The sequence below is a fragment of the Salmo salar genome, chromosome 06 (assembly GCF_965601325.2).
Source record: "Salmo salar chromosome 06, fSalSal1, whole genome shotgun sequence".
NCBI lineage: Eukaryota > Metazoa > Chordata > Actinopteri > Salmoniformes > Salmonidae > Salmo > Salmo salar.
Genome location: NC_138296.1, coordinates 22,522,813 through 22,547,672, shown reverse-complemented (window position 1 = coordinate 22,547,672; position 24,860 = coordinate 22,522,813). Strand labels below are relative to the sequence as shown.

The 24,860-nt window shown below is 41.8% G+C and overlaps 1 protein-coding gene across 7 annotated transcripts in view; it reads right to left on the bottom strand.

Annotated features, from left to right (window-relative positions):
* Nucleotides 1–2,156: 2,156 nt before the first annotated feature.
* The window catches only part of LOC106606551 (nuclear GTPase SLIP-GC), an 85,058-nt gene continuing 62,354 nt past the window's right edge, over nt 2,157–24,860 (bottom strand). For 4 of the 7 annotated variants that reach the window (XM_045719887.2, XM_045719890.2, XM_045719889.2 and 1 more), the window contains 9 exons: nt 22,377–22,519; nt 22,207–22,283; nt 21,826–22,031; nt 21,467–21,717; nt 8,311–8,430; nt 7,905–8,055; nt 7,323–7,364; nt 6,541–6,819; nt 2,157–4,227 (listed from right to left, as the gene is read on the bottom strand). In XM_045719887.2, the coding sequence (XP_045575843.2) occupies nt 4,211–4,227; nt 6,541–6,819; nt 7,323–7,364; nt 7,905–8,055; nt 8,311–8,430; nt 21,467–21,717; nt 21,826–22,031; nt 22,207–22,283; nt 22,377–22,519 (1,286 nt within the window). In that variant the 3' untranslated portion in view covers nt 2,157–4,210. The remainder of the gene's footprint in view (nt 4,228–6,540; nt 6,820–7,322; nt 7,365–7,904; nt 8,056–8,310; nt 8,431–21,466; nt 21,718–21,825; nt 22,032–22,206; nt 22,284–22,376; nt 22,520–24,860) is intronic. The other 3 variants (XR_006770165.2, XR_006770166.2, XM_045719888.2) reach the window with 3 other exon arrangements.

The window sequence follows — 24,860 nt, the reverse complement described above, 5'->3', positions numbered from 1 at the left end:
AAATATGGTCTACCCAGTACTCAGGAACGTCTGACTACGTGAATACCTATAACGTTACCTAAAGAAGAGGAGTTGCATTAAAATCTATGACAATGTCAGGAAAATAAAACTCGACTTCAGCTTTAGATAGCTAGTCAACAACAAGGTTTCTGCAAGGACAGGTGTAGCTAGATAGCGAGGTGTAGCTAGATAGCTAGGTGTAGCTAGATAGCTAGCTACGTATTATCTGTTCCTATCTCTGCCTGGCTAGCTTGCCTAGCAGGCAAACATTAAATTGCATGGGCACCACGTGTTCAGTTCTACTGTAATGTTTGCTGACGATACATTTTTTGGTAAGCTAGGTAGGTAATATGTTACATAGCTCTTTCGGTTAATATAAAACTTACACAAAAATGACAAAGGTTAGAAACAACACGAAAACGATAAAATGCACTGCTAACTTACTAGCTAGCAGCATGCCCACCACTAGCTAACTATAGACATAACGGCCTATAACTAGCTAGCTTATCAATGTGCAAATATAACATGATCTGGCAATATAGCTAGCTAAAGGCTTTTCGTACTTTAATAATATTATCTAACATTTTCCACAAATATTTTCAAAATTTCATCGAAAATATGTGTAGAGATCCAAACTACATTCCAAGTTATAATTTGGTCCTTACTTGCCGCATGGCCATTCCAGAGGAGAAAGATCAAGACAAAGTCCGTTGAAATGTTCAATTGACATTCAGAACTAGATTTAGCATGTCAGTCCAACATAATAATGATACTTTGAATATCATATTTTTAAGTTGTTGGTTGTTACTTAGAAATATTTGTTCTAATGTAGCAGCATATTACCCTGGATTTTTATTTTCAAATGCCAGTCTTTTTCAACACATAAATTAAGTATTATATTCCAAAATGTAAGTAACACCAAAATCCTACTATTTTAAGTAAAAATTATTGATTTTCTTTTTCAATATTTACTAAGCCCGTGAGTCATTTTTTACAGTGAACAATGCAATCCTCATCCTCATCATCCTCATCATCCTCATCCTGCTCTTGAAAAAAATAGTTCCAAAGGGTTCTTCTGCTGATTTACTGCTGAATGTATGTGTCATAGTTGTTTGAATACAGGAAGTTTCTGAAACAGTCAGACATGGTAGACCTGCCCTGAACTGATCTGGCTGAATAGACCTCTAATAACCTCCCCATTCAAAAGATGGTTCAGAGGAAAGATTATGTTCCATAAACCAGGTCAGATAGGATGGATGTCAAGAACAGGGACCATTGTTGACGGTGGCCACCCTCCCTTCCCTCCCTTTAAGTTTGGGGTTGTTTTGTGGGGTTTTTGTTTAAGGTGCATTTGGGGTCTGCACCTTTGGGTGTTGGGGTACTGTCACGTCCTGACCAGTAAAAGAGGTTATTTGTCATTATACTTGGTCAGGGCGTGGCAGGGGGGTGTTTGTTTTGTGTGTTTGGGTATTGTGGGTTTAGGTTCTAGTTTTCTTATTTCTATGTTTAAATCTAGCTTTTCTATTTCTGTGAGTTTTGGCAATGACCTCCAATTAGAGACAGCTGGTTGTTGTTGTCTCTAATTGGAGGCCATATTCAGTTGTGTTTGTTTTCACTTGTGTTTGTGGGTGGTTGTTTCTAGTATAGTCTGCACCTTACTGGACTGTTTTTGTCGTTTGTTTATTTTTGATTAAGTGTTTTCTTTAATAAAATAAGATGAGCACTTTACCCGCTGCGTTTTGGTCCCCCTTCAACGACGGTTGTGACAAAGTGCTTTGTTTTGTACATTGATATAATAAATGTAGACCAATGAAAATGAATTTTAATCATGTTGAAAATTGGTATTTATCATGCTAATACCGGGTTCCAGAGTGGCGCAACGGTCTAAGGTACTGCATCTCAGTGCTAGAGACATCACAACAGACCCTTGTTCGATTCCAGGCTCTATCACAACCAGCCACGATTGGGAGTCCCATAGTGTGGTGCACAATTGGTCCGGGATAGGGTTTGGCCGGGGTAGGCCGTCATTGTAACTGACTTGCCTAGTTACATAAAATAAATAAAAAAAATGTACTAGCTATTATGTCAATACAATCATTAAACCCCAAACACCACACCATGTTGTTTTCATGTGAAGGGAATCACCACACCATAACTATTTATAGTCATTATTTATCCAGAAATAAACCCATAAGAGGACATGATTTTCAAACTTCCCCTTTCCCCGCAATGGACATCGCAGGGAATCATTCAACAATACTCAACAACACTAAACAATACTCAACAATACTCAACAATAGAAAATTAGGTTATAACAACATCATTTACGCATTTTGGTTAAATGGTCATTTGGAAAGAAACCTATCCAGATATTGTATTTCTGCATAAAAACACGTATAAAATGATTAACCAATATTACTACACAAAAGGTTTAAAAAGTCAAGCATGAAACAATAGACACATCAATCCCTTGAATTAATGAATATAAACCAACAGCATATGATTGGTAAACAAAAATAAAAATAAACAATTGAATAACTGTAATAGCTCAAGGAATATGCATCCATTCAATAGCAGACATACTTTTCAAATATCTGTGTAATAAAGGACTTTGTGATAAGATATGAAAATTCAGACCAATTCACTAAACAGAAAAATACATGACAACACCCAAAATTGCATATAATGTTCTGACTACACCATTTCTAGAGAGGCTTGCTATTCCAAAAGTAGAGTAAGGCAACATTTCAGAGAAATAGAATGGAAATGTTGGTAAACAGCAACAATCACAAGGTTAAAGTTTTTCCTCTAGGATTTAATTTTCCCTCTATTTAGTAATTTATTAGGATCCCCATTAGCTGTTGCAAAAGCAGCAGCTACTCTTCCTGGGGTCCACACAAAACATGTCATAATACAATGCGTCAATAGACAAGAACAGCTCAAGGACAGAACTACTCATGGTGGCTACCACCAGAGAACAAGAGTAGCCAGTCAGAAACATACAAACTGGACTATTAATAACATACACCCTTATAGTTCAACGCATTTGTAGAAACTGGATGGCATTACAAGTCAACATTTCAACATTAAAAGAGTAATTTATAATCACCACATTAATAGAAGTAAATGAGAAAAATGTGAAAATGTACCACCCAATCTAACGACGAAGACACAAGACATTTAAAAATGAACATGGTTACAAATTATTGTAGGACACACTACAAGCCTGAAGAAATCTGGCGTGTTTGTGATAACATTCCACTCCTTGTGGGAACGGTTCTGCATTTATCAAGAAGGCACACCAGCGCCTGTTCTTCCTCAGGCGGCTGAAAACCTGGCATGGCCCCTCAGATCCTCACCAGCTTCCACAGATGCACCATTGTGCTGCATACTGACAGGCTGCATCACCGCCTAGAACGGCAGCTGCACCGCCCTCCACCGCAAGGCTCTACAGAGGGTGGTGAAGTCTGCACAGTTCATCACTGGGGGCGAAAACCCGGGTCTACAGGATATCTACACCAGGCGGTGTCTGAGGAAGGCCCAGAAGATCACCAATGACTTCAGTCACCCTAGCCACAGTCTGTTCTCTCCACCACCATCTGGCAGACAATACCGGAGCATCAGATCTCGGAGCAACAGGCTCTGAACAGCTTATCACTTGTCACTTGCTGTCTACCTGCAATCACTCTACACACACCACTTCACACATTCCCACACCTACATTCATTAATTCATTCATTAATTCATTCTCACACACACACACACACACACACACACACACACACACACACACACACACACACACACACACACACACACACACACACACACGCACACACACGCACACACACACACACACACACCCCCCCTATCCTGTGCCAGTGATGAAAACACGTATATTTGATTTTGACTGATTCTTGTCATGCCATACAGCCAGACTGTTTGGCATGACAAGAAGTTTCAAAGATTGGAATGTTAGCACAAACACACTGGATTTCCAGTCTAACAAACTACTATAGCAGACGATAGATTTCACAGGAAGCTTTCACTTTAAATCATCATAGACTTTCTGCTGTCAGTCATATCTCCCAACACTCCAATGCAGATTAGGAGCATCGTAACTGTAGTATTCTGACATCCTGCTCTGGAAGAGGGACCGCTTGCTGCCCTTTGTCCAGCGGCCGAGGACCAACCCAGGCCATCCCATTCATCAGTGGTAAGCTGCTGCTGCCATTGGTAGAAGAATGGGTTTAGACATGTTACTGTAAATGTACATACTTCCCATCAAAATACATACGAATACACACTATAGGAATACACACTATGAGAATACACACTATGAATACACATATAAGAATACACTCTCTGTCCACCAAACTGCATTGAACTCTGCAACAATACCTTACAATACTGTAGCAGGAATTATCTGGTAACTGATCTTTAAATGTATTGTATGATGTTCGTAAGAAGGCAGTGATTGTTTATGCAACAAAATAATTAAGACGTTTAAAGAACAAAGTGGGGGAAATGCCATGCACTCAATCCTGCAATACTCCAAACACGCTGAAATTAAACTCAGCAAAAAAAGAAATGTCCAAACACTGTCAACTGCGTTTATTTTCAGAAAACTTAACATGTGTAAATATTTGTATGAACATAAGATTCAACAACTGAGACATAAACTGAACAAGTTCCACAGACATGTGACTAACAAAAATGGAATAGTGTGTCCCTGAACAAAGGGGGGGTCAAAAATCAAAAGTAATAGTCAGTATCTGGTGTGGCCACCAGCTGCATTAAGTACTGCAGTGCATCTCCTCCTCATGGACTGCACCATATTTGTCAGTTCTTGCTGTGAGATGTTAACCCACTCTTCCACCAAGGCACCTGCAAATTCCCGGACATTACTGGGGGGGAATGGCCCTAGCCCTTATCATCCGATCCAACAGGTCCCAGACGTGCTCAATGGGATTGAGATCCGGGCTCATCGCTGGCCAGGGCAGAACACTGACATTCCTGTCTTGCAGGAAATCACGCACGGAACAAACAGTATGGCTGGTGGCATTGTCATGCTGGAGGGTCATGTCAGGATGAGCCTGCATGAAGAGTACCACATGAGGGAGGAGGATGTCTTCCCTGTAACGCACAGCGTTGAGATTGCCTGCAATGACAACAAGCTCAGTCCGATGATGCTGTGACACATTGCCCCAGACCATGACGGACCCTCCACCTCCAAATCTATCCCGCTCCAGAGTACAGGCCAGTGTAATGCTCATTCCTTTGACGATAAACGTGAATCCGACCATCACCCCTGGTGAGACAAAACCACGACACATCGTGAAGAGTACTTTTTGCCAGTCCTGTCTGGTCCAGCGACGGTGGGTTTGTTCCCATAGGCGACGTTGTTGCCGGTGATGTCTGGTGAGGACCTGCCTTACAACAGGCCTACAAGCCCTCAGTCCAGCCTCTCTTAGCCTGTTGCGGACAGTCTGAGCACTGATGGAGGGATTGTGCGTTCCTGGTGTAACTCGGGCAGTTGTTGTTGCCATCCTGTACCTGTCCCACAGGTGGGATGTTCGGATGTACCGCAGGTGTTGTTACACGTGGTCTGCCACTGCGAGGACAATCAGCTGTGCATCCTGTCTCCCTGTAGCGCTGTCTTAGGCATCTCACAGTACGGACAATTCAATTTATTGCCCTGGTCATATCTGCAGTCCTCATGCCTCCTAGCAGCATGCCTAAGGCACATTCACGCAGATGAGCAGGGACCCTGGGCATCTTTCTTTTGGTGTTTTTCAGTCAGTAGAAAGGCTTCTTTAGTGTCCTAAGTTTTCATAACTGTGACCATAACTGTAAGCTGTTAGTGTCTTAATGACTGTTCCACAGGTGCATGTTCATTAATTGTTTATGGTTCATTGAACAAGCATGGGAAACAGTGTTTAAACCCTTTATAATGAAGATCTGTGAAAGACAGGGTCCTGAAAAAGGGACATTTCTTTTTTTGCTGAGTTTAGTTCAACTTTTGATGGACAGACAAATACTTTGTGTATTCTGTGTGAACAAGCCCTAAGTGCGGGCCGTCTATATGAAATATTAGGGTTATTTTGGGAAACTTTGCAAGTTACATGGCCATTCTATGGTCTCTGCATGATTACATTTACAGTATCAGACGCATTTATCCAAAGGGACTTACAGTCATGCGTGCATATATTATTACGTATGCGTGCTTCTTGGAATTTAACCCACTATCCTGGCATTGCAAGCACCATGCTCTACCAAATGAGTGAGAAAACGTCAGGGTAGCCTAGTGGTTAGAGCGTTGGCCTAGTAACTGAAAGGTTGCAAGATTGAATCCCCGAGCTGACAATGTACAAATCTGTTGTTCTGCCCCTGAACAAGGCAGTTAACCCACTGTTCCTAGGCCAACATTGAAAATACGAATTTGTTCTTAACTGACTTGTTCTTAACTGACTAGTGAAATAAAGGTAAAATAAAAAAATACAAAATGAGCTACAGAGGACAGGAGGAGTTCGATCTTACCCAGGTCCTGGACAAGATGAGGTTCATGGATTTGGAGATAATTGTAGATGGCAGATTTCACTCTTCTTCCTCCTCTTCGTGCAGCATCAAAAACCAGTCTCATTTGCTCCTGACTAGTATATTTACTGCGGATTCTTGTGTACATTTCCTGTTGGATCATGTTCTCAGTAAACAGGTAATCTGCTACAGGCAGCACCATCGTGACCCTCTGAATGAGATCAGCCATATGTTCATCAACAAATGCTTCACCCAAGAGTTGGTTCAGTTCTGCCTCAGCACCTGAGATTCATGTCAGAAAATGCATACACAACTAGGTCATATTATTAGAGCCATAATTAACTAATACCCTCAAGAACAACTGTGTTCTACATAACAAGCCACTAAATACAACAAAACATATTTGTCTTAATGTGTTTCTTTTAACAAATCAAATGAAATTGTATAGGTTGAATACACATATTTAGCAGATGTTATTGCGGGTGTAGAGAAATGCTTGTGTTCATAGCTCCAACAGTGCAGTAAAATCTAACATATATCTCTACACAACAATACACATAAATCTAAAAAGTAAAATAATGGAATTAAGAAAAATTAGGAAGAACAATGTCGAAGTCCAGAGTATAAATATATACAGTATATACAAGACTGATCACTTGATGCTGTTATTACAAGATCTAAAATAAAAGTTAACAAAACAATGATTGATTCCTTTGTGTGTCACTCAAATACATTCCATACCAAAGGTATAGCCATAGACAAAGAAAGAGAAAACAAAACCCTACCTGGGTTAGGGTTGATCGGATTGACTTGAGGTGGTTCGAAATCTGAAGAAAATCGAAACAGATTTATTTTATCCTGTGTGTTGAATACAGTTTAAATAAGTAGGGGGTGAGGGGTGTACAGTGTGTTGTATACAGTTTAAATAAGTACGAGGTGAGGGGTGTACAGTGTGTTGAATACAGTTTAAATGAGTAGGGGTGAGGGGTGTACAGTGTGTTGAATACAGTTTAAATAAGTAGGGGGTGAGGGGTGTACAGTGTGATGAATACAGTTTAAATAAGTAGGGGTGAGGGGTGTACAGTGTGTTGAATACAGTTTAAATGAGTAGGGGTGAGGGGTGTACAGTGTGTTGAATACAGTTTAAATAATTAGGGGTGTACAGTGTGTTGAATACAGTTTAAACAAGTAGGGGGTGAGGGGTGTACAGTGTTGAATACAGTTTAAATGAGTAGGGGGTGAGGGGTGTACAGTGTTGAATACAGTTTAAATGAGTAGGGGGTGAGGGGTGTACAGTGTTGAATACAGTTTAAATGAGTAGGGGTGAGGGCTGTACAGGTTCATAACAAACTGGCATTTGATCTAACCTGTTGGAATTAGACACTCCCACACTCTTTGGTTGTAACTTCCTCTGTCTAAAAGACTCAGTCTGATGTTCTCTGCACCCGACATGCAGTCCAAAAACACCTGAAATGTGGGGTGGAAGTTTGGGCTATAGTCACAGTCAAACTGCCCACTCTGAAACACAAAATGAAAAAGAATATTAGCCAAATATAGACAGTAACAGAGAGCTAGAATAACTGTAGCTGGACATATAGCACTTAGAACTTTTTATCCTGTGGGAACTTCATGGTGTCAGGTACATGCACATAGAAACCACACATCATACCCAACACCACAAACCAATAGTAGCACATCACAAAGGAATACTCTGAAGGAATTACATCACTACAAATATAGGAATGTATGGCTGTATGTGATGGCCATGCTTACTTTTGGCTGTATGGTAGTATTTGCCACCAGCTCACAGCAGAGACCATATTTTCCTCTAGGAGTCAATGTGCAGTTGGAGCTGGTTTGAATGAAAGTACTCCCCCTCTGTTGATGTTCCACCTTCAAAGAATAAAGGTGCATTACTTCAAGGCAAACTGATCAAATACCTTGACACTAACAGTTCTGAGAGAAATCAAGTAATGGTAATGAGCCATTTTACCACCATTTATCCAGCTAGAGCAATATACTTCAGAAAGTATTCATACCCCTTGACTTATTCCACATTTAGTTGTGTTAAAGCCTGGATTAAAAATGGATTAAAACAATTGTTTTCTCACACATCTACACACAATACCCCATAAAGGCAGAGTGAAAACATTTTTAGAAATGTTTGCAAATTTATTCACACCCCTGACACCAAGGGCCTCATTTCCAGGTGAGCCCTGTGTACACAATACACAGTGTGATACAATATACACATTTAAACTATACATCCATAAAATACATGTTAAAATACACACAAAAAGCAAAAACAAAATCAAAAACAACAGTTGCATTTTTCATCTACTAGGTCCTCAATCAACATGAAATTGCCTGGGTGGCACCAGAGCATCACATTTTAATGAGATTTGCAGATTGTTTAAAACTAAAAGCAGATTTACCTAATTTGGTGGAGACCCGAGGAACCTCAAGAGTTAACCAACCCTGTGAACGGGTTTGGTAACTTGTGTTTTTATACTTCAACAATGAAGTTATGCCACGTCCTGACCAGCAGGTGGAGAAGGTGTATAAGTGTTGGTCAGGGCGTGGCAGAAGAAGTTGGGTTTTCTTTGTTCTGTCTAGGTTGGGTGTTTCTATGTAGAGTTAATTGGGGTGGACTTCCAATTGAAGGCAGCTGTGTGGTGTTGCCTTTGATTGGAAGTCCTATATTAGTTGGATGTGTTTGTCTGTGTGTTTGTGGGGAATTGTTGTGAGCACTGCTTATTTTTGGTTTAGCCTGCTACACTGTCGTATCGTGAGTACTGTTCATTGTTTTGTTTATTGTTTTTTCAGTGGATGCTTTACTCCTGTTTTTGACATAAAAATATGAGCATCCATATTCCCGCTGCGCTTTGGTCCTCCTTTCAACAGCACGATGGATTATGTGACAGAATTCCCCACCAACACAGGACCAAGCAGCGGAAGAATTCTGGCGAGGACTGGGGAACACGACGGGTAAGGGAGAACGAGAGGCACCCCCAATAATTTTTTAGGGGGGGGCACAAGGGCTGTGTGACGGGGCAAGATTGGAGACCCAGGCCAGCGCCCCGTACCCTTGTTAAAAGTAAACAGACTGGACAGGTCCCGTGCTTTGGGGTAGGTGCCATGGTAAGGCCTGGTATTTTTAGGCCAGTAGGCTGAGTACCAGCACCCCGCACGTGCCAGGGGAATGTAGGCATCGAGCCAGCACCGGAGATGCCAACCCTGCACTTAAGACTGCCAGTGCGCCTCTACGGTCCGGTGTTTCCCGTTACACGCACTAGCCTTGAGGTGCGTGTTCCCAATCTGGTACGCCCAGTACCAGCACCACGCACCAGGCTCCAAGTGCGTAAACCCAGCCTCGCCAGTCAACAGTCACCAGAGCTGCCCGCCAGTCAACAGTCGTCAGAGCTGCCCGCCAGTCAACAGTCGTCAGAGCTGCCCGCCAGTCAACAGTCGTCAGAGCTGCCCGCCAGTCAACAGTCGTCAGAGCTGCCCGCCAGTCAACAGTCGTCAGAGCTGCCCGCCAGTCAAGTCGTCAGAGCGGCCCGCCAGTCAACAGTCGTCAGAGCTGCCCGCCAGTCAACAGTCGTCAGAGCTGCCCGCCAGTCAACAGTCGTCAGAGCTGCCCGCCAGTCAACAGTCGCCAGAGCGGCCCGCCAGTCAACAGTCGCCAGAGCGGCCCGACCGCCCCGAACCGCCGGAGTGGCCCGACTGCCCCGAACCGCCGGAGTGGCCCGACCGCCCCGAACCGCCGGAGTGGCCCCCCGCCCCGAACCGCCGGAGTGGCCCGACCGCCCCGAGCCGCCGGAGTGGCCCGACCGCCCCGAGCTGCCGGAGTGGCCCGACCGGCCCGAGCCGCCGGACTGCCCAGACCGGCCCGAGCCGCCGGACTGCCCAGACCGGCCCGAGCCGAGCCGCCAGACTGCCCAGACCGGCCCGAGCCGAGCCGCCAGACTGCCCAGACTGGCCCGAGCCGCCAGACTGCCCCGAGCCGCCAGACTGGCCGGACTGCCCCGAGCCGCCATACTTCAGAAAGTATTCATACCCCTTGACTTATTCCACATTTAGTTGTGTTAAAGCCTGGATTAAAAATGGATTAAAACAATTGTTTTCTCACACATCTACACACAATACCCCATAAAGGCAGAGTGAAAACATTTTTAGAAATGTTTGCAAATTTATTCACACCCCTGACACCAAGGGCCTCATTTCCAGGTGAGCCCTGTGTACACAATACACAGTGTGATACAATATACACATTTAAACTATACACCCATAAAATACATGTTAAAATACACACAAAAAGCAAAAACAAAATCAAAAACAACAGTTGCATTTTTCATCTACTAGGTCCTCAATCAACATGAAATTGCCTGGGTGGCACCAGAGCATCACATTTTAATGAGATTTGCAGATTGTTTAAAACTAAAAGCAGATTTACCTAATTTGGTGGAGACCCGAGGAACCTCAAGAGTTAACCAACCCTGTGAACGGGTTTGGTATCTTGTGTTTTTATACTTCAACAATGAAGTTATGCCACGTCCTGACCAGCAGGTGGAGAAGGTGTATAAGTGTTGGTCAGGGCGTGGCAGAAGAAATTGGGTTTTCTTTGTTCTGTCTAGGTTGGGTGTTTCTATGTAGAGGTAATTGGGGTGGACTTCCAATTGAAGGCAGCTGTGTGGTGTTGCCTTTGATTGGAAGTCCTATATTAGTTGGGTCTGTGTGTTTGTGGGGAATTGTTGTGAGCACTGCTTTTTTTGGTTTAGCCTGCTACACTGTCGTATCGTGAGTACTGTTCATTGTTTTGTTTATTGTTTTTTCAGTGGATGCTTTACTCCTGTTTTTGAAATTAAAATATGAGCATCCATATTCCCGCTGCGCCTTGGTCCTCCTTTCAACAGCACGATGGATTATGTGACAAGTTAGGTAAGTCAGAAGTTTCTCCAGTAAAGTTTTGTAAACAAAGAGGGAGTTATGAAGTGACCTATGGGACATTAATGAGGACCAGTCAACCTTTTGATACAGGACACAGTGATGCGTATTAAAACTGTCACCTGTGATAAAGTGAAGGGTGCTTTGGTACCCGGCATCCAAAGGTTTAGGAGTAGTGGTTGCTGCTTTCCGATAAATGGGGCTTAGAATGCAGTCAAGAACTGTCAGGAAAGTTGACTGCACTGTCTGCCTCCTGCTGTCTAAAGAAAGGCATGATCTATTACTTTAAAAGACCCTACTTTAAATCTCAGCTTCTTAACTAGCCCGTCCATGTGTATTTTAATGTTAAACGTGTCACGGATCCTCTAGGCACTGAACTGTGTCTTTACGCACACCTGGTTCCAATTCCTCACTGATTGTATTTGTATAAATGTGCCCTTTGTTTCTCCATTGGGTTGTTGATTATTGTTCCAATGTCCGTTGGTCGTGTGAGTACCTGTGTCTTGTTGTTTTGGCTTTCGTGCCGCTTGTATTGTGCAGATGATTAGGGGTCTCGTCCCATGTTGTATCATTGTGCGCTAGTGTTTTCGGGTCTCGTCCCGTGTATTTATTCGAGGTACACCTCGTTCTTTGGGACAATGTTCACTGGCTCTTTGGGGCAATGGGACAATGTTCACTGGCGCCCTCTTGGACACAATCAAGTTAGCTTAGTATCTCTAATGCAGGAAATGGGACAATGTTCACTGAGCTCGTTTGCAAAGATTCCATTGGCTGTATACTTATGAGGGGCGTTTGTCAGAATGATATCCAAAATAGTTGATTTAGGGTGTTTTAAGTTGGGGCGGGTTGATTTAGTTATATTTAGCCCAGTACAAATATATTTCAGTCTATCTGATACTGGCATCAACCAGTCCAGGTTAAAATCACCCAATATTAATAATTAGTATAGTTAGACAGCAAGTTAGACAGCAAGTCATATAATTTGCTAAGAGCAATTGGGAGGGCGATAAACTCCAAGGCATTCAAATTAAGGACAGAGGTGGAAATACACATACTAACATTCAAGTTGTTCTTTATGAATATGGCGACACCTCCACTTCTGCCAGCTCTGTCATATCTACAAACATTATATCCATTTAGAGTCTGGCACAAACTTTTTAAACTTTTTGAAGTCTCAGTAATTGTCAAAATGTCAGAGTTAGTTTGAGAAGCCATCATTTCAATAAGATCCATTTTTCCATCAAACTTCTGACATTTCAATACATGTTGAATCACCTTTGGCAGTGATTACAGCTGTGAGTCTTTCTGGGTAAGTCTCAATGAGCTTTGCACACCTGGATTGTACAATATTTGCACATTATTCTTTAAAGAATTATTCAAGCTCAAGTTGATGGTTGATCATTTTCAAGTCTTACCATAGATTGTCAAGCCGATTTTAAGTCAAAACTGTAACTAGGCCACTCAGGAACATTAAATGTTGTCTTGGTAAGCAACTTTTAGGTTATTGTCCTGCTGAAAGGTGAATTTGTCTCCCAGTGTCTATTATAAAGCAGCCTGAACCAGGTTTTCCTCTAGGATTTTGCCTGTGCCTGGCTCTATTCCGTTTCTTTTTATCCAAAAAAACTCCACAGTCCGTGATAACAAGCATACCCAAACCTAATGCAGCCAACACCCTTCATCAAAATATGGTATTCAGTGATGTGTTGTTTTCCCCAAACATAACGCTTTGTATTCAGGACATAAAGTTAATTTCTTTGCCACATTTTTTGCAGTTTTACTTTAATGCTGTATTGAAAATAGGATGCATGTTTTGGAATATTTGTATTCTGTACAGGCTTCCTTTTCACTCTGTCATTTGGGTTAGTATTGTGAAGTAACTACAATGTTGTTGATCCAGCCTCAGTTTTCTCATATCACAGCCATTAAACTCTAACTGTTCTAAAGTCACCATTGGCCCCTTAGTGGTTTCCTTCCCCTCCGGCAACTGAGTTAGGAAGGACGCTTGTATATTTGTAGTGACTGGGTGTATTGACATACCATCCAAATTATAATTAATAACTTCACCATGCTCAAATGAAGATTCAATGTTTGCTTTTTTTATCTTTACCCATCTACTAATAGGTAGTTTGATGCTGCCGGAGGGGAGGGCTGCCGTCTCACCAGCTCTTAATCAACCATGCTATTTTGTTAGTTTTTTTCTCTCGCATTGTTAGAAAATTGTTTTATACATAATGTTGCTGCTACTGTCTCTTATGACTGAAAAGAGCTTCTGGACATCAGAACAGAGATTGCTTACCTCAAACTGGACGAAGAGTTATTTTTCAATGAGTTGGACGGGAGGGATATACTACAGACACCCGACCAGGCCCAGATCCCTGTGATTTGCTGGAGAAGGAAACTGAGATTTCTAGGAAAAAGATCAGGGTGCCTTGTGAGGATCAGGCGACGAGTGGCTAATCTGCCCTTGCCCTCCGTCCTGCTAGCTAACGTTCAATCGCTGGAAAATAAATGGGACGAACTGAAAGCACGTATATCCTACCAACGGGATATTAAAAACTGTAATATCTTATGTTTCACTGAGTCGTGGCTGAACGAAGACATTAAGAACATGCAGCTGGCGGTTTATACACTTTATTGGCAAGATAGAACAGCAGCCTCTGGTAAGACACGGGGCGGGGGCCTATGCATATATGTAAACAACAGCTGGTGGACAATATTGAAGGAAGTCTCGAGGTTTTGCTCACCTGAGTTAGTGTGGTCTACATCTTATCATGAGATACTCTATCTACCTAGAGAGTTTTCATCTGTATTTTTCGTAGCTGTCTACATACCACCACAGACTGAATCTGGCACTAAAACCGCGCTCAATGAGCTGTATACCACCATAAGCAAACAGAAAAACGCTCATACAGCGGCGGTCCTAGTGGCCGAGGACTTTTAATTCAGGGAAACTTAAATCAGTTTTACCTAATTTCTATCAGCATGTTAAATGTGCAACCAGAGGGAAAACATTTTTAGACCATCTTTACTCCACACACAGATGCGTACAAAGCTCTCCCTCCATTTGGCAAATCTGACCATAATTCTATCCTCCTGATTCCTGCTTACAAGCTAAAATTAAAGCAGGAAGCACCAATGACTCTATCAATAAAAAAGTGGTCAGATGAAGCAGATGCTAAACTACAGGACTGCTTTGCTAGCCTTTTGGGGCTAGGGGGCAGTATTTTCACGGCTGGATAAAAAAACGTACCCGATTTAATCTGGTTACTAATCCTACCCAGTAACTAGAATATGCATATACTTATTATATATGGATAGAAAACACCCTAAAGTTTCTAAAACTGTTTGAATGGTGTCTGTGAGTATAACAGAACTCATTTGGCAGGCAAAACCCTGAGACATTTTCTGACAGGAAGTGGATACCTGATGTGTTGAATTACCTTTAAGCCAATGCCATTGAAACACACAGGGGCTGATTAATGTTTTGGCACTTCCTATTGCTTCCACTAGATGTCACCAGCCTTTACAAAGTGTTTTGAGTCTTCTACTATGAGATCTGACCGAACAAGAGCCTTGGAACGGTGATGGCCGATTAGACTCTGGCGCGCGAGGTCATGTTGGGTACCCTCGTTCCAAAACGTTTTAAAAGAGAATGCATTCGTCCACCTTGAATATTATTCATGTTCTGGTTAAAAAAGGCACTAATGATTTATGCTATACAACGTTTGACATGTTTGAACAAACGTAAATATATTTTTTCCCCTCGTTCATGAAGTGAAGTCCGGCAGGCTTAGATCATGTGCTAACAACACGGAGCTTTTTGGACATAAATGATGAGCTTTTTTGAACAAAACTACATTCGTTATGGACCTGGGAACTCCTGGAAGTGACATCTGATGAAGAGAATCAAAGGTAATGGATTATTTACATAGTATTTTCGATTTTAGATCTCTCCAACATGGCCGTTTGTCTGTATCGCAAAGCGTATTTTTCTGGGCGCAGTGCTCAGATTATTGCAAAGTGTGATTTCCCAGTAAGGTTATTTTTAAATCTGGCAAGTCGATTGCGTTCAAGAGATGTAAATCTATAATTCTTTAAATGACAATATAATATTTTACCAATGTTTTCTAATTTTAATTATTTAATTTGTGGTGCTGACTTGACTGCCGGTTATTGGAGGGAAACGATTTCCTGAACATCAACGCCATAGTAAAACGCTGTTTTTGGATATAAATATGAACTTGATAGAACTAAAAATGCATGCATTGTCTAACATAATGTCCTAGGAGTGTCATCTGATGGAGATTGTAAAAGGTTAGTGCATCATTTTAGCTGGTTTTATGGTTTTGGTGACGCCTGTCTTTGAATTGACAAAACATTACACACAGCTATTGTCAATGTACTCTCCTAACATAATCTGACTTTATGCTTTCGCCGTAAAACCTTTTTGAAATCGGACAACGTGGTTAGATTAAGGAGATGTTTATCTTTCAAAGGGTGTAAGATAGTTGTATGTTTGAAAAATTTGAATTTTGACATTTATTTGGTTTCAAATTTGCCGCTCTTGAAATGCACCTGCTGTTGATAGGGTGCACCACGGGTGGCACGCTAGCGTCCCACATAGCCCCAAGAGGCTAGCACAGACAGGAATATGTTCCGGGATTCTTCCAATGGCGTTGAGTACACCACATCAGTCACTGGCTTTATCAATAAGTGCATCGAGGATGTCGTCCCCACAGTGACTGTACATACCCCAACCAGAAGCAATGGATTACAGGCAACATTCTCACTGAGCTGAAGGGTAGAGCTGCTGCTTTCAAGGAGCAGGACTCTAACCCAGAAGCTTATAAGAAATCCCGCTATGCCCTCCGACAAACCATCAAACAGGCAAAGCCTCAATACAGGACTAAGAATCGTACTGCTCGTTGGATGTGGCAGGGCTTGCAAACTATTACAGACTACAAAGAAAAGCACAGCCAAGAGCTGCCCAGTGACACGAGTCTAGCAGATGAGCTAAATAACTTCTATGCTCGCTTCGAGGCCCAACACTGAAACATGCATGAGAGCATCAGCTGTTCCGGACAACTGTCTGATCACGCTCTCCGCAGCCGATGTGAGTAAGACCTTTAACCTCTTGGGGCTAGGTGGGACGCTAGCGTGCCACCCGTGGTGCACTCCATCAACAGCAGGTGCATTTCAAGAGCGGCAAATTTGAATCCAAATAAATGTCAAAATTCAAATTTTTCAAAAATACAACTATGTTACACCATTTGAAAGATAAACATCTCCTTAATCTAACCACGTTTTACGATTTCAAAAAGGTTTTACGGCGAAAGCATAAATTTAGAGTATGTTAGGACAGTACATTTACAAGAGTTGTGTGTAATGTTTTGTCAAGTCAAAGACAGGGTCACCAAAACCATAAAACCAGCTAAAATGATGCACTAACCTTTTACAATCTCCATCAGATGACACTCCTAGGACATTATGTTAGACAATGCATGCATTTTTAGTTCTATCAAGTTCATATTTATATCTAAAAACAGCGTTTTACTATGGCATTGATGTTGAGGAAATCGTTTCCCTCCAATAACCGGCAGTCAAGTCAGCGTCAGAAATTAAATAATTAAAATTAGAAAACATTGGTAAAATATTATATTGTCATTTAAAGAATTATAGATTTACATCTCTTGAACGCAATCAACTTGCCAGATTTAAAAATAACCTTACTGGGAAATCACACTTTGCAATAATCTGAGCACTGCGCCCAGAAAAATACGCGTTGCGATACAGACTAGACGTCATGTTGGGGAGATCTAAAATCGAAAATACTATGTAAATAATCCATTACCTTTGATTCTCTTCATCAGATGTCACTTCCAGGTATCACAGGTCCATAACGAATGTAGTTTTGTTCAAAAAAGCTCATCATTTATGTCCAAAAATCTCCGTCTCGTTAGCACATGATGTAAGCCAGCCGGACTTCTCGTCATGAACGAGGGGAAAACATATATTTCCGTTCGTTCAAACATGTCAAACGTTGTATAGCATAAATCATTAGGGCCTTTTTTAACCAGAACATGAATAATATTCAAGGTGGACGAATGCATACTCTTTTATAACGTATTGGAACGAGGGTACCCAAGATGAACTCGCGCGCAAGGTGTCTAATGGGCCATCATCGTTCCATGGCTCTTGTTCGGTCAGATCTCCCTCCAGAAGACTCAAAACACTTTGTAAAGGCTGGTGACATCTAGTGGAAGCAATAGGAAGTGCCAAAATATTCCTAAACCCCTGTGTTTTTCAATGGGATAGGTTTAAAGTCAATACAACACATCAGGTATCCACTTCCTGTCAGAAAATGTCTCAGGGTTTTGCCTGCCAAATGAGTTCTGTTATACTCACAGACACCATTCAAACAGTTTTGGAAACTTTAGAGTGTTTTCTATCCATATATAATAAGTATATGCATATTCTAGTTACTGGGTAGGATTAGTAACCAGATTAAATCGGGTACATTTTTTTTATCCAGATGTGCAAATGCTGCCCCCTAGACCCAACAGGTTAACTTCTTTGGGATAGGGGGCAATATTTTCACGGCCGGACAAAAAACATACCCGATTTAATCTGGTTACTACTCCTGCCCAGAAACTAGAATATGCATATAATTAGTAGAAAACACTCTAACGTTTCTAAAACAGTTTGAATGGTGTCTGTGAGTATAACAGAACTCATATGGCAGGCCAAAACCTGAGAAGATTCCACAAAGGAAGTGCCCTGTCTGACAATTTGTTGTCCTTCTGTTGCATCTCTATCGCCATTATAGCATCTGTGCTGTAACGTGACACTTTCTAAGGCTTCCATTGGCTCTCTAAAGCCACCAGAAAGTGGACTGGGGTGTCTGCTGTCTCTGGGCAAAGAATAGGAGCAGAGTTTGTAAGTGGTCAGCCCGGGGACAGTGAGACTGGAGATGGGCGCATGCACAAGAACTCGCTATGTTTTTCTTTCAGTCTTTGAATGAATACAACATTGCCCGGTTGGAATATTATCACTATTTTACGAGAAAAATTGCATAAAAATTGATTTTAAACAGCGTTTGACATGCTTCTAAGTACGGTAATGGAATATTTTGAGATTTTTTTGTCACGAAATGCGCTCGCGCGTTACCCTTCGGATAGTAACCTGAACGCACGAACAAAATGGAGGTATTTGGATATAACTATGGATTATTTGGAACCAAAACAACATTTGTTATTGAAGTAGAAGTCCTGGGAGTGCATTCTGATGAAGAACAGCAAAGGTAATAACATTTTTCTAATAGTAAATCTGAGTTTAGGTGACCCCGAAGTTGGCGGATGTCAAATAGCTAGCCGTGATGGCCGAGCTACGTACTCAGAATATTGCAAAATATGCTTTCGCCGAAAAGCTATTTTAAAATCGGACATAGCGATTGCATAAAGGAGTTCTGTATCTATAATTCTTAAAATAATTGTTATGTATTTTGTCAACGTTTATCATGAGTAATTTAGTAAATTCACCGGAAGTTTGCAGTGGGTATGCTAGTTCTGAACATCACATGCTAATGTAAAAGCTGTTTTTTGATATAAATATGAACTTGATTGAACAAAACATGCATGTATTGTATAACATAGTGTCCTAGGAGTGTCATCTGATGAAGATCATCAAAGGTTAGTGCTGCATTTAGCTGTGGTTTGGGTTTATGTGACATATATGCTTGCTTGGAAAATGGCTGTGTGATTGTTTGTGTCTATGTACTCTCCTAACATAATCTAATGTTTTGCTTTCGCTGTAAAGCCTTTTTGAAACCGGACAATGTGGTTAGATTAACGAGAGTCTTATCTTTAAAATGGTGTAAAATAGACATATGGTTGAGAAAATTGAATTGTGGTATTTTAGTAGGTTTTGTATTTCGCACCGTGCGATTCCATTGGCTGTTGGCTAGGGGTTCCGCAGGCGGAACATCTGTCCTCAACAGGTTAAACAGGTCAACATTCAAGGCCAAAGGGCCAGACGGATTACCAGGACGTGTACGCCGAGCATGCGCTGACCAACTGGCAAGTGTCTTCACTGACATTTTCAACCTCTCCCTGTCTGTAATGCCAACATGTTTTAAGCAGACCATCATAGTCCCTGTGCCCAAGAACACTAAGGTAACCTGCCTAAAGGACTACAGACCCGTAGCACTCACGTTTGTAGCCATGAAATGCTTTGAAAGGCTGGTCATGGCTGACATCAACACCACTATCCTAGACCCACTCCAATTTGCATACCGCACCAACAGATCCACAGATGATGCAATCTCTATTGCACTCCACACTGCCCTTTCACACCTGGATAAAAGGAATACCTATGTGAGAATGCTATTCATTGACTACAGCTCAGCTTTCAACACCGTAGTGCCCTTAAAGCTCACCACTAAGCTAAGGACCCTGTGACTAAACACCTCCATCTGCAACTGGATCCTGGACTTCCTGACGGGCCGCCCCCAGGTGGTAAGGGTAGGTAACAACACATGCGCCACGCTGATCCTTAACATGGGGGCCCTCAGTGGTGCGTGCTCAGTCCCTTCCTGTACTCCATGTTCACTCATGACTGCATGGCCAGGCACGACTCCAACACATTTGCTGATGACACAACAGTGGTAGGCCTGATCACCGACAACGATGAGACAGCCTATAGGGAGGTTAGAGACCTGACCGTGTGGTGCAAGGACAACAACCTCTCCCTCAACGTGATCAAGACAAAAAGAGATGATTGTGGACTACAGGAAAAGGACGACCGAGCACGCCCCCATTCTCATCGACGGGGCTGTAGTAGAGCAGGTTGAGAGCTTCAAGTTCCAGTACATCACTGGGGCCAAGCTTCCTGCCATCCTGGACCTCTATACCAGGCGGTGTCAGAGGAAGGCCCTAAACATTTTCAAGGACTCCAGACACCCTAGTCATAGACTGTTCTCTCTGCTACCACACGGCAAGCAGGACCGGAGCGCCAAGTCTAGATCCAAGAGGCTTCTAAGCAGCTTCTACCCCCCCCAAGCCATAAGACTCCTGAACATCTAATCAAATGGCTACCTAGACTATTTGCATAACCCCCCCGCCCCATATGTTGCTGCTACTCTGTTATTATCTATGCATAATCACTTTAATAATTCTACCTACATGTAAATATTACCTCGACACCGGTGACCCCTGTATATAGCCCCGCTATTGTTATTTACTGCTGCTCTTTAATTATTTGTTATGCTTATCTCTTACTTTCATTTTAATATATTTTTTTGTTATTTTATTAAAACTGCATTGTTGGTTAAGGGCTTGTAAGTAAGCATTTCACTGTAAGGTCTACACCTGTTGTATTTGGCGCATGTGACAAATTGATTCGAAGATTTGAATAGGTATCCTTCTTTGCGAGGCATTCGAAAACCTCCCTGGTCTTTGTGGTTGAATCTGTGTTTGAAATTCACTACTCGACTGAGGAATCTTACAAATAAATGTACAGTATGTTGGGGTGCAGAGAAGTAGTGATTAAAAAAATCCATGCAATATGTGACTTGTTATGCACATTTTTACTCCTGGCTTGCCGTAACAACGGGATTGAATACTTACTAACTCAGTGCGGCAGGATGCCTAGTGGTTAAGAGCGTTGGGTCTGTAATCGAAATGTCACTTGAGCAAGGTACTTAACCTTAATTTCTCCTGTACATCACTCTGGATAAGAGTCTGGTAAACAAAATTGTTCATTCATTAGTGTTAATTTCTTAAAACATATTTCCACTTTGACATTATGGGGTATAGTGTCACTGGCCTACACACAATCTCAATTTAATGTATTTTAAATTAAGGCTGTAAGACAACAAAACTTGGAAAAAGGCAAGGGGTGTGAATCATTTCTGAAGGCATTGTTGGTTGATATTTTCAGTCCCCCAAACAGTGTGCAGAATGAATTCCTTAACTGTAAATATTACCTTAGAAAGTGGCACATTTTTGGGCAACAAAAAAACATTCAGTATGCGCTGCTGGGGTCTGTTCCCTTGTGGTTGGAGGAACAGCAGCACCTGGCTTCGGACCGGGAGGAAGGAGAACACATCCCTGATGAGGCCAAAGAGGGAGAGGTGTGTGATGGTTACAATCACATGTGTAGCAGTCGTCTTGAGTGGCTGAACAATCTCCATGCTGCCATCAGTAACATGGACCACGGACAAATTGTCATCCTTCTCTGCAGAATAAGAACAATGCTTTTATTTACAAATTATGTATTATTCAGTGGTAGTGTCATGTCATACCCATTTTAATATTTTATAATCAGAAATGATGCATCACTTACCATCACACATACAGTGTGGGAGATGCAGTTGGCGGACACACTGCTCAGGACAGTCAATGCTGAATAGGGGACCTGCTGGTGTCATGGAGCCCAGGAGGCTGCTGTCCCATTGAGTCACCTTGTAAACCACATCTCCCTTCCCTTCCATCAGAAACACCAGTCCAGTGGAACTGCACTGGAAAAGACCTGACTTGGGGCATTGGAGCCTGCAAGGCAGACGAAGGGCAAAGGTGACAGTTGTAAATAAAAAAAATGTAATCAAGATTCAAGCACTCTTGACATAATGTCTTTGTAGATTCTGTGTGGAACTGGTTAGTGGTAAACATGACCATAGGAAAAGGCCATGATAAAGTAGTGGAAGTTTCAGTGATCAATAGTTACCTATACGTAGGCTTGCGGTTATGTGTTGTCAAAGAACTTACAATCTCAGAAGTTAACATTGTTACACCTGTTGGCACCTGTAACAGAAAAACAAAGACCAGGCAACTCTAGTACATTGGATCAAATACTTGCAGACTGAAATATGGTTCATCAACTCCCCACAAACATACCTGCACACTCTTCCTTCCATTCCCAGACTGCGATTCAAATGTGGTAGTATTTGTGTGGAAATCCAATCTTGGAGTGACACGAGAGCAACCCATCAGTTTCTCATAGCACATCTTCATCTTGTTATACTCCACAGTGACATCATCTGCATAAGATAAAGGATTTAGGGCAAGCATCAGCTTTTAAAGGAGAAGTTCAGGATTTTACAACTTAATTAATGTTAGATGGTGGCCAAATCACCTGAAATCAACTTGGTCATTTCTGTATTTTGTTTGTTACTTAAAGGTGATTTGGCCATTTAAGAAAACAAAACATGCTCATATGTCCCCATCACTTATATTGATTGTTAGCTTGTGGTGGCTAAAGTTAGCTGAAGTTTGTAGTGGTTGTTTAAAATAAATATTTTAAATATTTATAATTAACTGTCCATGAGGAGGATGAGCTGGCCAATCAGGGTTCTACTCGGATGAATATTGTTAATGACGGTGTACTCCCACACCATTCTGTTGTTCGGGTACGCCCATGCCATTCCAACACAGAAAAGCTGTTTTTAACATAAAAATATTTAAGTAAAAATATTCCACTCATATTGAAATTGTTACTTTAAAACGATGTGGATGTCATGGATTGTCAGTCCAACTCAAGGTGTCAAAAGAAAATGCACATCAGCCTCCCCTTGTACTGTAAAATAAATTCAACACCCTTGCCCTTCATAGAATGAATGCAAAATAATGTTTACAACCAATAAATAACAATAACGGTAGAGACCCTGTGTTTCTAAACGTGGATATCTGCTTTGCTTTTGTGGCACAGTCGATGCCATGGGTCAGACGGTTGACGGTTCGCCGACCACCACTGAGGAGCGCACTCTCCCTGTCTGTTTCATTACTTCACAATCAGAGCTGGTTGTAGACAATGATCAGTTAGGGGGAAATCAGATTTTCAACATTTAACGCCATATTTATAATTATATAAAATTCTGTATATGCAACAAATATTTCCACCAAAAAGTTTCTGTGCCAATATGCCACACAACCAATAAACAAAACATACGACATGGTTTGCATTTTCAACACCACAATGAATAGACTATGTCAATCTCGACAAACAGAACACATCCCTCCCTACCTTGTAGGCTTACCGACACACTTAGCACCTTTTTTTCTAAAACCTAAAGTGGTTCTTCTGCTGTCCCCAAAACATAACCCTTTGAAGAACTCCTTTTTGGTTCCAGCTAGAACCCTTTTGGGTTCCATGTAGGACCCATTCTACAGAGGGTTTTACGTGGAACCAGGGGTTCTACTTGGAACCAAAAAGGGTTCCCCTTGTAATCAAAAACAGTTCTCCTATGCGGGCAGCCAAACAACCCAGATGTCTCTTTCCATTCATCAAATTGCCTCTGCTCAGTTTGGATTAATAGATTTTTTTAATTTGTCAGTAAAAAAAATACATATACACATAATTGTAAAAGTGACCAGGATTGCACAATAAAGATGGACTTGTGGTCCCTACATTTGCTGCAGGACTGAACGCAACGTCTAATTTAGACATCTCCATCTGGCTTTCTGGGATCACCTTATGTTTTAACATAGCTACATCTATGGGCTTTTATGTTTTTCTGTTGTGTGTAATGTGCGGTATGGCCGGTGTCAGTAAACGTCTGCAAAAAAGCGTAATTAAATTGTTTCCAGCAGCACAGTCACCAACGCTCTGGTTAACACAAACTGCCTACCCAGCTCTGATAGGGTGAGTAAAATGGTCAGAGTGGTCTCATTGTGTCTGGAAGTAGCTAGCAAGCTAACCAACATTATCTTGGGTGCTTGACTGCCATTGTAAGGCCAGAATGCTCAAATCAACCCTGCTCCTTGGCCGAAACGTCCAGTGTGCGCTCCGAGAACGAAACGGTCTGGATTTACAAATTGACAATGCTCTGAATTTATAAGCGCAGGCACTCCAGATTGAATTTAACTAGGCAAGTCAGTTAAGAACAAATTCTTATTTTCAAGGACAGCCTACTCCTTCCTCCCTGTCAGGGAATTAAACCCCGGTCTCCCTCGTGCCCTGGCCGCACGACACAGGGATTCTTTAGCTAAATAGCACAGTACTGTACTGCCAATCGTCACGTTGTACAGCACCATATTTTCCATTTCATCCTAACGGAAGGTTTCGTATTTAGTTTTTCTCGGAATAGAAACACCATAATATTGATCAAATTAATTAAGCCAAATATCTTAATCAATCCCATATACTATGTTATTACAAAAAGGGTTTTAAATTTTCCGGTATGCTAATATGGAAGACTATCAAATGCTTCTCAAAGAGAACTCTGGTGGTCAAACTAGCACTAACTTGCATTAACAGAAAATGTTTGACAATTAGATAACGTGCCACAGAATGCTGCAGCAGCCCGCAAGGTGTGCTGCAGAATGATGCAACTTTTAAAGGAGCAACCACTGTATATCATAGGCTATGTATTGGATAACAGC